The sequence below is a fragment of the Scatophagus argus genome, chromosome 10 (assembly GCF_020382885.2).
Source record: "Scatophagus argus isolate fScaArg1 chromosome 10, fScaArg1.pri, whole genome shotgun sequence".
In the NCBI taxonomy this organism is placed as follows: domain Eukaryota; kingdom Metazoa; phylum Chordata; class Actinopteri; family Scatophagidae; genus Scatophagus; species Scatophagus argus.
The window spans coordinates 17,543,630-17,557,195 of NC_058502.1; the positions used below are offsets into that span (position 1 = coordinate 17,543,630).

The 13,566-nt window shown below is 42.2% G+C and overlaps 2 protein-coding genes across 6 annotated transcripts in view; one reads left to right on the plus strand and one right to left on the minus strand.

Annotated features, from left to right (window-relative positions):
* Positions 1–13,566, plus strand: part of cdh23 (cadherin-related 23) — a 155,420-nt gene that overhangs the window by 106,053 nt on the left and 35,801 nt on the right. For all 5 annotated transcript variants that reach the window (XM_046401031.1, XM_046401034.1, XM_046401032.1 and 2 more), the window contains 12 exons: positions 1,745–1,817; positions 2,726–2,842; positions 3,210–3,322; positions 3,548–3,655; positions 5,534–5,723; positions 6,105–6,250; positions 6,540–6,759; positions 7,316–7,468; positions 7,716–7,829; positions 8,281–8,429; positions 12,590–12,650; positions 13,178–13,326. In XM_046401031.1, coding sequence (XP_046256987.1) covers positions 1,745–1,817; positions 2,726–2,842; positions 3,210–3,322; positions 3,548–3,655; positions 5,534–5,723; positions 6,105–6,250; positions 6,540–6,759; positions 7,316–7,468; positions 7,716–7,829; positions 8,281–8,429; positions 12,590–12,650; positions 13,178–13,326 — 1,593 coding nt within the window. The remainder of the gene's footprint in view (positions 1–1,744; positions 1,818–2,725; positions 2,843–3,209; positions 3,323–3,547; positions 3,656–5,533; positions 5,724–6,104; positions 6,251–6,539; positions 6,760–7,315; positions 7,469–7,715; positions 7,830–8,280; positions 8,430–12,589; positions 12,651–13,177; positions 13,327–13,566) is intronic.
* On the minus strand, positions 9,259–11,258 carry LOC124065569 (uncharacterized protein C10orf105-like). The gene is made up of 2 exons (XM_046401040.1): positions 11,162–11,258; positions 9,259–9,768 (listed from the first exon to the last, which is right to left on the minus strand). The coding sequence occupies exon 2, from the start codon at positions 9,754–9,756 to the stop codon at positions 9,259–9,261; it is 498 nt and encodes a 165-aa protein (XP_046256996.1). The 5' UTR covers positions 9,757–9,768; positions 11,162–11,258.

Below are 13,566 nucleotides of genomic sequence, written 5' to 3' on the forward strand. Positions count from 1 at the left end.
ATTGTGTAAAAGAATGAAGAAAACTATGCTGGAATGCAAAAACCAACAGGGAGAGACATGAACAATGGCACATTCCCTCTATGTCTCTCCCTCTCTGTCCTCCTCAGTGCTGTGACTCACACCACAGGGGTTTATCAGTAGCTGGCAGCATCACACACACACAATGCTTTGCACCAGTGTAGCACAGAGCCCATATAGATAATGGTGCCAGTGACTGTTGTTGAAGTGTTAACATTTCTCAGCAGCTCACACAGTAGGGAGCCTCTCTGCGAATAGCCACACAACTGGATGAGTTGGTGTGAAATGGTCTAATTCAATGAGTGGGAGGTTGTGAAAAATATAAATGCTCTGGAAAAGTCCTTGTGACAGTGGATACTGATCCATGTTGTAGTCATTCATTTCTGTCAATTTGCAGGACTTTATTACTCTTTATTTTAGGTAATGCCAATCGTAATAATGTTTAGAATGATTTTCTCACCTAACATTGCAAATGAGTCTTCTTTTTAATATCAACCTCAGCTTTTGCATTGTACCACATCTTGTCCAGGTCTACTTTCTCTTTGTTCCTGCAGTTCTAAAGTAATAAATGCAATTAACTGCACTGCCTCACAGCTTACTTCCTATATATATGTTTCTATATACAGTATATATATATATATATTCAGAGCTAATCCTGACCTCCCAGGACCCCTAAGCAATATTCTGTGAAGGGGCCCTCCTACCTGACCAGTCCACCATGTAAACTATTTTCCATTGCCATACAGTCACACCTGTTATCTGCTCCTGCTACAGTCCTGCCTCCTTTAAAACACACAGAAAAGAATGAGATTTAAACAAATGTGCTTATTTTTTGAATAGAATATTCTTTGATAGTGAATATTAACATGAAGATAAATAAGAAATTGTAGAAAAAAATAATAGAATATAAGACCGAACTTTGGCTCTGCAGCCTATTAAGATAAGCATAAGCCTATAGGCTATGGATGCAGCTTTATGGCTCAGAATTGTTAAATAAAATCCACACAGCTGTGCTTTGCCCAGTTTGCAAAGCTAATCAACATTTTAATTTCAATACTTAATTATTGTAAGTGTCAGTCCATTGCTTTCCATCTTGCATTAGTCCAGAGTTGTAACTAAACTTGGATAATCATTATCTTGTGGTAAATTTATGTGCATCTATGATCAAGACCATATAATGTCTGGACCGTCCCCAGACATTGCGGTTGGAAAGCACAAGTTTTATTTTGCGGACGCACATTTGAACGCATGTTCATGTGCAGTGTGATTACCCTTACTGAGCTGCAGTTTGTAAGTACTGTTCCCATCAACTTAACATTACTGTTATTTATTTAAAGTTGGAGAGGAGAGAACACAAATTTACCTGAATACTGTTCGGTCACTTTACTCTCATGGTGTTTTGTCCTTTCTCTTTTTGTGATCAAAGGAACAGTTCCACTTCATCCTCTCCTCAAAGTTAACACTGACACTTAAACATGAGCTCGTTGCCTAATCTGCTCTGCTAATCTGCTTTAAACAAAGTGATGTGGTGGTTGCAGTTCATTGAAAAAATACTATTTACTGTTAAAACAATTTGTTCTCTTAATTCCTAAATATGTTATTCTCAGTGCTAATTTGAGAAGACAGCTTCAGAACCATTTTAGTTCCTCTGTTTAGGCACAATTTGCATTTTCACATTGTTTAGCACATTGATTTGAGCAGTTGTGAATGTTTATTTCTCCTCCAGGATGAAAATGACAACCCACCTGAGTTCAGCAAGTCATCCTACATTGTCAAAATCCCAGAGAACATTATTGCCGGTGAGTCACTTAGAGGGTTACAGTTTAGTTGCTAGAATGCTTTTCCTGATCTTCACAGCCAACACAGCACTTAAACACTACACAACACTGTATGCAACACATTCAGTCACCTCTTACTTGAATTGCCTTACTATTAGCATACTCAACAAATATGCTTTCTTGGGGGTATGTTTTTATGTTTTATTTTATATGCTTCCTCTGGCTTTTAGTGTCTTATTTGTTTTGATTTTGCATAATGTTTTTAAATGGTTAGCCAGAATGCAGGATGTTGACTGTTAAAGGGAAAATGCCTGGCTGCTATTTTCATTGTAATGCTTGCATCCAGAAGACTCTTTTATCCCAGACAATAGATTGGTTTCCAGTCACTAGCGGGAAATGAGATGTTTGACCGCCCGTTTCTCTCGGAGCTCAAGCAGACGCTGGCCACTTTTTGTGTCTCGGACTCGATTTGAAGGAGCGCACAGATGAGCGGCTTGGGCCAGGGTTGAGATTTAGGGGTCTATGGCTAAAGTGCTTGGCCCTGAGCGAGGGGCCTAAGGCTTGGGCTTTGAGGCTGAGCTCAGGGCTAGCCCTACAGCTCTGGCTAGCCTCTCATCCCGCTGCCTGCCAGAGTATTGATCAGGCCTTTGCCAAGAATGGGCTGTGCCAAACAAGCTCATAATCCACTAATCCATAAACCCACTCACTGCCATGCCATCAGTTGAGCTGTGGATGGGGGCGGTGAAGAAATTAGCTCTCTGGATACCATTTCAGTCTGTCTCTGCAGCCTGTCTCTTTCCTCTTTACTAGACTTCACATATTTCCCTATAACTCTGTCTCTCCATTCATTTTTTTCCTCCTTTCTTTCACCCCATGAGTTGTAACTTTTTTTCTGTCCTACTCTCTTCATCCCTCTCTCTCCTCCACAGGGGCGACTGTGCTGCTTGTGAATGCTACTGATTTGGACGCCTCGCGGGAGTTTGGCCAGGCCTCACTCATCTACTCCCTGGAGGGCTCCTCTCAGTTCCGTCTCAACTCACGCTCAGGTGTGTGTGTGTGTGCCCGTGCGCGCGCAACTGTGTGCATTTTCTGAAAGTATACTTGTAACTGAGACAGAATTTTTTTGAACTATGATTCAATTTTTTATTTCAAACTTGATTTTTTGGGAGCATTCTGCTGTCACTTCATTCTTGGCCTGAAAATGACTGCTTTGCATCTCTGCTTATTTACATCTGTGTCTGCACTTCTGTTTCCTTCTTTAGCTGCTTGTATGCACAGTGTAACTGGGTTGTGTACGTTTTATAAGTCTCTATGACTCAGTCCATCCTGGCATTAGAAGCTGCTTTGTCATGACACATCTGCTCATCACTACTACATCATCATGTTTTTGATCTGATTCCATGTGTGTTTCAGGAGAGATCACCACCACAGCCCTGCTGGACCGAGAGCTGAAGTCAGAGTACATCCTGATAGTCAGAGCTGTGGATGGAGGGGTGGGCCCTCAGCAGAAGACTGGCATTGCCACGGTAACCTCTTTGCATAAGCTTTCGGACCCTACCTCCAGCTGTTTAGTCAAAGTTTAATCAATACTCATTTCGAGTAAAACTGTATTCATATATAATCATTTATATCATGTACTCTGACTTTTACCCTTTTAAAATCATGATAATCAAAGTTCTCTTATATAACTGACCTCATAAATAGTTGAATTCCCCTTTGCTTCAATTCCCCCTCGCTCTCACGTTATCCAGGTGAACATCACTATCTTGGACATCAATGATAACGCCCCTGTGTGGAGAGACGAGCCATACCATGCCAACGTGGTGGAGATGAGCCCAATAAACACTGATGTTATCTCTGTGAGTGCACTTAGACTTCTTAATTTAGCAGGTTGAGTAGCTAGCAAACAGACTGGAATAACAATTCCAGTCTGTCTGTGTCAAAATAAAAGAGTTGTTTTATTACAGCTAGGATGGGTGATGTTTGAAACAATGGCAATTATTCAGTGAAAAGTTTTTTTATGTGCAGATGTGATGTGTGGAGAGCACCAGATTGTTTAAGTGGAGTTTTTTTCTCTTTTAATTCATTATTTTAGGTAGTGGTTTAATTTGCCTATTTTGAATTAGCAAATTTGAATTAGGCAGAAAAAGTGTGTTTTAATAATAATAAAAAAATACTTTCAGAGCATAGTGATCAAAATGGGAAGATTAAAGATTGTAGTAATGTGACAGTTTTCACTTATTAAAGGCATACTGTACATGAAAAAAGTGCTTGGTGAAGGATACGTTTGCATACATAATCCTCTGTTGTTGATGGACAAATTGTCATCATTCCGTAGGTCATCACAAAGTAAACACTGTAATATTAGCCCAAACTCTCTCATTGTCCTGCTGGTGTTTTTGGCAGTGTGTTGTTGTTAATTAAGCCCTGATTGTCCATTAATTAAAGAGGCGTCAGTGAGTGTAATTAAGGGAGTCCGACTGCTAATTAAAATGTAGCCTGCAGTCATACGCATAGCAAATTATTCAGCTGCTAGGCAGAAAAGCAAGAGAGAACCCATACTGCAGAGCAAGAGAGAGGAGTGGTGAAATATAAAGAAAAGAGAAATTCGTGATCTAAGTGTCACACTGTCAAAATGTTGCTACATTTTCCACTTACTCCTCTTGTAGCTGTTCTTCAGTTGAGCTCATTCATGGTGCATCCATCAATGCAATGCATACTGTATGCGACTCTGTGCTCAGTGGACAGACACTGTTACCCCTCTTAACATTTTTCAATAAACCAGACCACCCAGGCTTACAGTCCTGTAATTGGCCCCAATGTAGCCCTGGCCCGGCCAGTGTTTCCATGGTGACAAGAGTCCACCTGCTGAGTCCTCCTGGAGGTGTCCAGCGAGCCGAAGAATTTCGTTGGTGCACCCAGTGCAAAGATCAGTCCACTCAAATCTCAGAGTACCCCGCCATCACTACTGCAGCCTTTTACATTCGACACCTGTGCATGCACATTTCAAAACAATGGTCTCTATTCTGCTGCTCTGCAGTCAGACCAGAAGTGCAGTTTAGCAGACAAGGCTAATATATTTGCTCACCATCTTTCAATGTTTTCTGCTCAGGCCAGAATTGAGTAGTTCACCTGGCTCCGCCTAGACACATTTGCCCACATCTTATATCACCTACCTTTGTCTGTGCAGTTGCTAATCAATGTGCCTCTGAGATGCTTGCCTACCATGTCTCTTTAATAATTGAACACCTCCAAAACCTTTGTTCCTCTAATGACCAATTAACCAGTTTCTAGCGTTTTTAGTCAGTGTGCTGAATAATTGATCAGCTCTTTAAAAATCCGCCAGAGTGTTAGCCAGGCTTGCGGCTTCACAAATTCATCACCCATTGCCACTTTGTGTCAGAAAAGAGACGTTGCCATTTTTCTTTTAGCTGACTGATGTGTTAGAGCAGTTGGAAGGAGCTGTGTGTGAAGGTGCTCTGATGGTGAGATGGGGATGTTTATATTACTATTACCATTGCTATTTCTGTTGTTCTTTTTCCTTTTTTCCCTGATTCATTTCCTCATTCCTTTGCCCTGATATTTTAAGTACTCACATCTTTAAGTTCTCCTCAGGTACTACACTTCTATGATTAGATTAAACCATACAGTTTAACATACCTCTTATTGGAGGGCTTGATAAAAAATGCACACCAAAGGACATTCAGAAAGGTTTTTCCTGTCTCTGCTCTGCCCAGGTTTTGGCAGTAGACCCTGACAATGGGGAAAATGGGACAGTGACATACAGTATCAGTCCAGAAAATCCTTTCTACACCATCAACAGCAGTACAGGGAAGATCCGCACCAGTGGGGTAACCCTGGACAGAGAAAGCTCCAACCTCCGGGATGCAGCACTCATGAGGACCATTATCATCTCAGCTGTCGACCGTGAGTAATGTGTATGTGTGTGGTGCGATGTGCGGATGGTGGTCAGCTTGCACTGGTATTTGCCTTTCACTGTGTAAATTTGTCTGACTCATGAAACACCTAAACCATCTGTAAGCAAGCTTAAATAGCTTTATATCACTCTCAGCAGAGAGCTTTCAATTCTGAGCGATTAGCCAGAATTCTTCAAGCCTCATTCCTCAAGTTTTATGTTGGCCATGAAACTTTTTACTGTGGCTAATAAACTCCTTTTACTGTGAGATGTTGAGCGCGTGTGTGTGTGTGTGTGTGTGTGTGTGTGTGTGTGTGTGTGTGTGTGTGTGTGTGTGTGTGTGTGTGTGTGTGTGTGTATGTTTTTATATATCCCTCTGGTGCCCTCTTTAGGTGGCACACCTCCACTGCGTGCATCAGCAAGCACCACAGTGTTTGTCAACCTGCTGGATCTCAATGACAATGACCCAACCTTCCTCAACCTGCCCTTTGTAGCTGAAGTACCTGAGGGGCTGCCCATTGGATCCTCAGTTTTTAGGGTAAGATAAATTAGAACAAAAAGTGATGTTGACATTTTTTTTAAAGAGTAAACATTCTTTTTCCAAAAAAAGATATTAAGGGTAGAAATTCTGTGAAACAATATGTTCGAGGGGAACCCTGGCCATGATTGATTTTCTGCTCTAATGTCTTTGAAATATGGTTTTCACATAGATTCCTGACCATATTTCATGAGATATTAAAGTAAAACTGTGTGTTAACACATCTCTCTTTTTACTGTCCACCATTCTTCTTTTCATTCACCATTCTGCCCCCCCCCTCCCCCCGTAGGTCCAAGTTGAGGACCCAGATGAAGATAAGAATGGTTTGATTACAATGGCTTTACAGATGGGAATGCCTCGCCTTGACTTCTACCTGAACACGTCCACTGGTGTTCTTACCTCCACTGCAGTCCTGGATCGTGAGCAGATTGGACAGTACCATTTGAGAATTATAGCTTACGATGCTGGGAGGTTTCCTCGCACCTCCACGTCAACCCTCACTGTCACAGGTGAGCAAATGTGGCTGCTGATGATGAGAAAACCTGGCCTGATTTCTCTATGCTCTCTTTGAAATGACCCTCCATATCAAACTACTAAGCCACGGTACAGTTGGATCCTGCATGGCATTAAGAGTTACTTTATTATAGCAGATTGTTAATCACTGTCTTCTCAGGAATCTGCTGAGAAGGATGCTACCACCTGCTGGTAGGACATGAAAAATCCTACAAGGAGACAAACTGACTGACTCCTGTGAACTGTGATAAAAAAAAAAAAAAATGAAAAAATGAAAAAAAATTAATTAAAGTTTTGTGGTATTTCTCGAATGGATCAGATGAGTCAGATATTTTGACCATAACGATCTGTTTCACGTCCCTTAGCTTTACAGGGAAGCCACACAGCACACACAGGCTAGAAGTACAGAGTTTCATCACACTCCAAATCTGATTCAGCAGTACAAAAACACTTTCTGCTCACTGCACCACCCTGCTGCCTTATTTGTCCTCATGTACATCTATCTGTGTGTCTTCATGTCTTTCTGTCTGTGTGTTTGTGTGCGTGGGTCAGTTCTGGATGTAAATGATGAGACGCCCACCTTCAACCCTCGCGTGTACAATGTTTCCCTGAAGGAGAGTGTCCCTAGAGACCACATTGTAGCACGCCTCAGCTGCTCTGACAACGACGCTGGCCTCAACGCTGAACTTAGCTACTTCATCACAGGTCAGAGGTCACCATGGGGGCTGCTTTAGTGTGTCAGTGGGCTACAGAGTTGTAGTTATGGGGACTATGTGCACACACACAGTACCTTTGTCCATCCATCCATCTCTGTGTGATTTTGTGTATGAGGTGAACTTCCTCTTGCATGCTTTTGTTAGTATTATAGCTGCACTCTGTATATGTGAATGGATATGTTTAGCTAATGTGCTGTGAATCAATCTGGAAATGTTTCTGTGTTGTGTATTTTTAGGTGGCAATCAGGACGGTAAATTCAGTGTGGGCTTCAGAGACGGGGTTGTTCGGACAGTGGTCGGCCTAGACAGAGAGACCCAGGCAGCATACACTCTGGTCATAGAAGCTATAGGTGTGTCATGAATGAAAGAAAACCTTTATCATCTTTTATGATCCTCTTAACACAGTCTGTGTGTATATTTGTGATAATAGGACTTGTTTTGTTTGTGATCTTCAAAGCTGCTCCTTTGTAGTTTTGTACGACAGTGATTGCCCAACTGCCTTTGTTCCTGTTTGAAAAGAAGAACAAAAACTGTGAGGTTTTCCTATTTTGGAAACATTGAGTGAGGCTGGCTTATATGCAAAGGGGGGTAGAGATGCAAGAGAGGCAGAGATGATGTAAAACTCTGCACAAGAACAGAATTGCGCATATTGTGCTAATCCACAAGCATCTGAATATGACCCAAGTTTTGATGACCCAGTCTTATGTCTGTTTCAGTTGTCCTGGTGTTAAGCCTAGTGTTAACATTAGCCTGAACGATTGCAGCTGATGTGTTTGTGAATGTGTCTGTTTGTGCATGTAGACAATGGTCCTGCAGGCAGTCGGAGGACAGGCACAGCCACTGTGTTTGTTGAGGTGCAGGATGTTAACGACAACAGACCCATCTTCCTACAAAACAGCTATGAGACCAGCATACTGGAGAGCGTGTCCCAAGGAACCAGCATCCTTCAGGTGGAAAAAAAACACAGTGCTAAACACTTCTGTTGACAAACTGCACATTCAGCACTCAAACTTAAAACTTCATTTTATTTCTCAACATAACAATCACGAAACACAAAGAATCAGCTACAGAGTGGTCCCTTTTTGGCTCAGGTTGCATTTTTCATCTTGTTTTGAGACCTGGATGAAATCATACCATAAAACGCCTTAATAAAATAATGAATTAGCAGATAGATGGGGTGTCATGGACCAAAACGATTAGCAGCCTGAAGCAGAGAGATGATTCTTTTACTCAGACTTTAAATGTGATTGGAGAATATTTTTAAGACTTAAGCTAAGCCTTAAAACGTCATTATTTGAAGTAGTGCTTTGCTGAAAGGTTTTTGTGTTGAATTATTGTTCACCATATCTGTTCAGTTGCTTTTATATTCCTTGGAAAAATCTGTAAGTAATCAAATCAGATCTGATTTATTTCTGTGCAGAATGCAAGATTTGATGCTACATCAAATCTTTACTCAGAATTGTAATCAAATTGAGTTGTTGTTGTTGTTGTTGGACTAAATCATTTTTCTCTCCTGTGAATGTAGCTGTGCTGAGAAGTAGTGTCCGTACACAGCAAGGTTACCTGCTACAGCGGGTGAAGTGATCATTCACAAGAAATGTGAAACCCTGCTACACTGGCTTTTTGATTGCCTAATTTTTTAATTAATTTTTAAGCACTTGTTTTGCAAATCTTATCCACTTAGCGTTCAAAGTACAGTTTCATGTACTCTGCACCAGGTATTAGTGATGTATCACTTGTTTTTTGGAGCAGTCAGTCAGCCTTCGGCCTGTCCTCGAGTCAGATTTCGGTGACATAGTCAAATAGACAAGGCATAGTGAGGTGGGTTTCCACACTGGCCTCTGGCTGCGGTGTCTGTTGGATCGGAGATTGGGAGGCATGTGTGCTCTCATGCTCGTGCGGTCTGCGATAGGGTGGACGTCTGAAGGAGAGGTTGTATGAACGTCGATATGAGCCCAGCCTCTTCCACACTTTGAGCTGGGGCTCGCTGGATTGGCTTCTCCCGCGGGTCAAGCTCTCTCCTGGGCCACAGCTCGCCTCTGAATCTCCATCCTGATCTGAGGGTCGGCACACTGCCAGGAAGACCGCTAACCCTGCCAGCAACAGCGATAAGCCAAGGACTACCATGATGGTGAATTCTGGGTCGTAGTGGTCTGAAGAATAGGATGGAGGCTGTGAGGTGGTAGGAGAGATGGTGATGGTTGTCAGGTTGGACAGAGTCACATTTTCTGTGTTGGAGGTAAAGGTGAAGTCGGAGCCTGGGTCAGTGGTGTTCATCTTGTCGTGGTCCTGGATGGAGAAAACAGCAGTCAAGTATGTGTGTGTTTGTGTGTGTGTGTGTGTTTGCTACAGCAGCTCCCTGCCGAGGTAACCAAGCCTAACCAAGCTGAGTAGGTTCATTTTCACTTAAATTGGGATCATACACTCAGGGGTTTATGATAAACATACACACACACACGCACAGCAACGCCTGCATGCACATGCAGATGCAGTGAATGTTTGGCATTTGCGGCAATTATGTAGCTATTAAATCAAGGACTACGAAACGGTCAATGCTTGACAGGCTTTCTTCAATGTAAAACAAATTGGGTTTATTAAAATGCCCCTTGTAAAATGCAAGGCATCCACCTCTTCTAACCGGGTCCCCAATTATCCCCCCTCTCACTCTGCACGCCCCCATCTTCAGCAGAGTAACATTTGTAAATGTCATCGTCCTTAATTCAGCAGAGACAAAGCATGGCTTATCGGTTTAAGGGAAACACATTGGGACGTGAAATTATTTTTAAGACCAAATGCCAGGAAAGCTGTGAAAAGGCCAGTGGAGTAGGATGGCTCGTTAGAGAGTCAGTTCATTAGTCAGCGCCTCCAAGCTCATATGCTACACATACTACACACACACACACACACACACACACACACACACACACACACACACACAGCTATTCAAACACAAACTTTCTTTCTCAGCCACTCACACTGTAGACCGTACTGCAGATATTTTTGATTAGGCACGCTGCTCTTAAGCTTGGCAGCTTAGCTGTAAGGTACTATCCCTCTCTATCACACCACACTGTTGCTCCTCCAGATCTGACTGCTCAGCCAGTTTTGAAACTCATTCCTTAGCTTCTTTATGAGCACACGTTGTCTAACCTATTCATATTTGTAAAGTTTGAGCAATTATACAAGTTCTCCAGTTTCTGAGCAGCATACTTGCTTATTAAACTTCTATTCCTCTAATTGCCTCTTGATTTTTCTCTCATATGTATTATTTTTACTGTTTATTTTCTATATAATCTGCATAGCAATAGAAGAAATGAGTAGAGGATACAGTAACAACTCATAACTGTCAGATGAGCAACATCTGTTTGCTACCACTCCTACCTTCTAGATAAAATAAATGCATGCAGAAGTCTCCATATAACTCCTTAGACAATGTGCAGTTACTCAAGCACATGTAATGCAGTTCACATGCCTTTTGGAAGTTTAATCCCAAAATGAGGCTCCACAATACTCATAATTCATGTATTCAAAGACACATTAATGAAATTAGCAATCATAGGACCTCATAGGAAGTTTTGAACGTTAAATATGTTTACTTCTAAAATTCTATGCAACTGACAGGCCTTCTTCAGATTGAATCTTTAGTGATTTGGAATAAAATCCTTAAAAATTGTATACTCACACCCACACTTTAGAAACTCTTTAAAACTGCACCTTGCTTAATTCCAGTAACTGAGGTCAGAACTGTTTCTTGGCTCCACACACTTGTTTTTCCCCCCTTAAACTGCTGCTTTCCCAGGGACAGAGGAGAAAATGCTGGGGAGGAAGAGGGGAACAAGGAGGAAAAGAGGGGTGAAATGTGGGGAACAGCACTATATTTAAAATACCTCATTGTTGTTATAATCCCAGGTGACCAAAGACAGTAGCGTGTTTTCTGAGCCGTGCAGGGGTTTAGTGAATAATCTCTCAAGGCTTACACCCCACATGCGTACACTTACAACATCTGGCTCTGCAATGTCGTCTTACACTTTATTCACCCCTTTTATGGCCTAAGTGGTGCAGTCCGCTGTGTAATACCCTATTCATCACTCACCAATCTGACCCCCCCCCCCCCAGCCTCTTTTTTTCTCCCATCTCCCCCTCCCCTATCCTCCTCTTTCTCCTCTTCTCTCCACATCTCTTTATAAAGCTAATGAGACTGAAGTTGGGCCCCTCTTCACAGGGGGAGTGAGAGAGAGAGCAAAGGAGGACACACAGGGCAAGAGCGAGAGACACTGTGAGGGCGTGTGTACATCTGCATTTGTGTGTACCCGAGTGCACGTACATGTGCTCGAGTGTCTTGAGTGTATGCCTCTGTATGCTATTGAATATGCACTTTGTAGGCTCCTCCGCAGGTTCTGACACATCCACAGAGGTGCGGGGTGTAACATGAAGTCAGCCTCATCCAGTGCCAGCGGCTCTGTGTCTCTCTGGATTCACAAGTCAGTCTTATGACATGGCCCATTCACCAGCAGCCCAGCGTGCTCCACTATTTATCTTTGTACGCCGTGGAGCCATGCTGTCTGCTCTGGGTTTGGGCTTTTGGCTGCTTTTGGCCATCGGCGAGTGACAGAGAGAAAAAGGTTCTGCCATTACAGACTTGTTGCCAAGCCACATTGTGGTTGTTGTGGCAACAAGACATTGGGCACCGGAGGATGTGTGGTGAAGGAGGAAGGATAATGTTTCATCCATTTGTTTGTGGAAAAAAAATAGTATATATAGTAAAAAATAGTATGAAATGTACTGTCTTATCATGTCACTCATGATATCAGTTAATATACATAGATTTAGGAATTTAGGTAAACTGAGACTTACTGGTAACTAAATCCAACTGATCAGTTCTCACATCATAATAGTGACATTGTCTCTTGCATGTTTTTGCAGTGTTTGCTGTTAAAATGAATTAAAGGTTTTAACTTTGTAACGGTACCAATGGGAGATTTGTGGCTTTGCTGTACCATGTTAGTAGCCTGATGTCTTTTGTTAGCATATTGTAGAGTGGTTGTGTTTGGTGTCCCTCTCGAATTATCTTCTGTATGTACAGACTTGCTACTTGTGTTTGTCTGTACAGGTTCAAGCTACGGATGCAGACGAAGGGGAGAATGGCCGAGTTCTGTACAGGATCCTCACTGGTGAGCGCTGCTCTACTTTGATTTGCCTCCCTGACGGCCTTCGCACATGATGTCCTTGTGCACACACAAATTCATTGATATATCAGGCTCTCAAGATGCACTAGATTAAATCATTAAATTTATCTGGTTAATACAGTCATCTAAAATGGATGACAAATACCAAAAGAGTTTCCATAATTTAGTTAAAATTCTTCCACTGAGGAAAGTATGATAACTTCAGTGATGTTTCCTGTGCAGTTTCTCTCATCTAAAAGCAGTCAGTGTGTATAAAGCAGCTCTTACCACTGTGAAAATACCAGTAATGACAGGTTCTTTAAATGTTAATTTGCATTGGAAGCAACTGAAATTATCTAGACTCAGAAAATAGACTGAATGTTTTGCTGAAATGTGCTTTTTTGTAGAGGTCTCTAGCTTTGTCTCCCTCCCACTCCTTCTCTCTCTGTCTCTCTCTTTCTCCCTCTCTTCCCCTCTCTCTCTGTGTGTGTATGTGTGCGTGCGTGCGTGATCGTGTTTGTGATTACATGCAGGGAACAGCAACAATCTGTTCAGCATTGACAGACAGACTGGGCTGGTGACAAGAGGCCTCAGGGCTCTTGACAGAGAAACCAGCAGCTCCCATGTGTTGGAAGTGGAGGCCTACAACAGTGACGAGGGCAGCATGAGAAGCTCCGTGAGGGTGAGGAAGACAAGGATAGGGAGGGGGATGAAGAAAACGTGCAAGTTTCATCCCAATACTTCATGCTAAATGTGTAACTTACCATATGTAGGAGCATTTTATTATAGCAAATGAAGATTTTGAAATTGTTAGGAAAAGTTTAGGATTGTGAACTTCAGGGGATTCAGCCCCTAAAGTGGGAATCTAGTGGTTTTTCATTCCTTAAAAGATAAAAAATGACCAAGACCCTTTCCCAAAGAC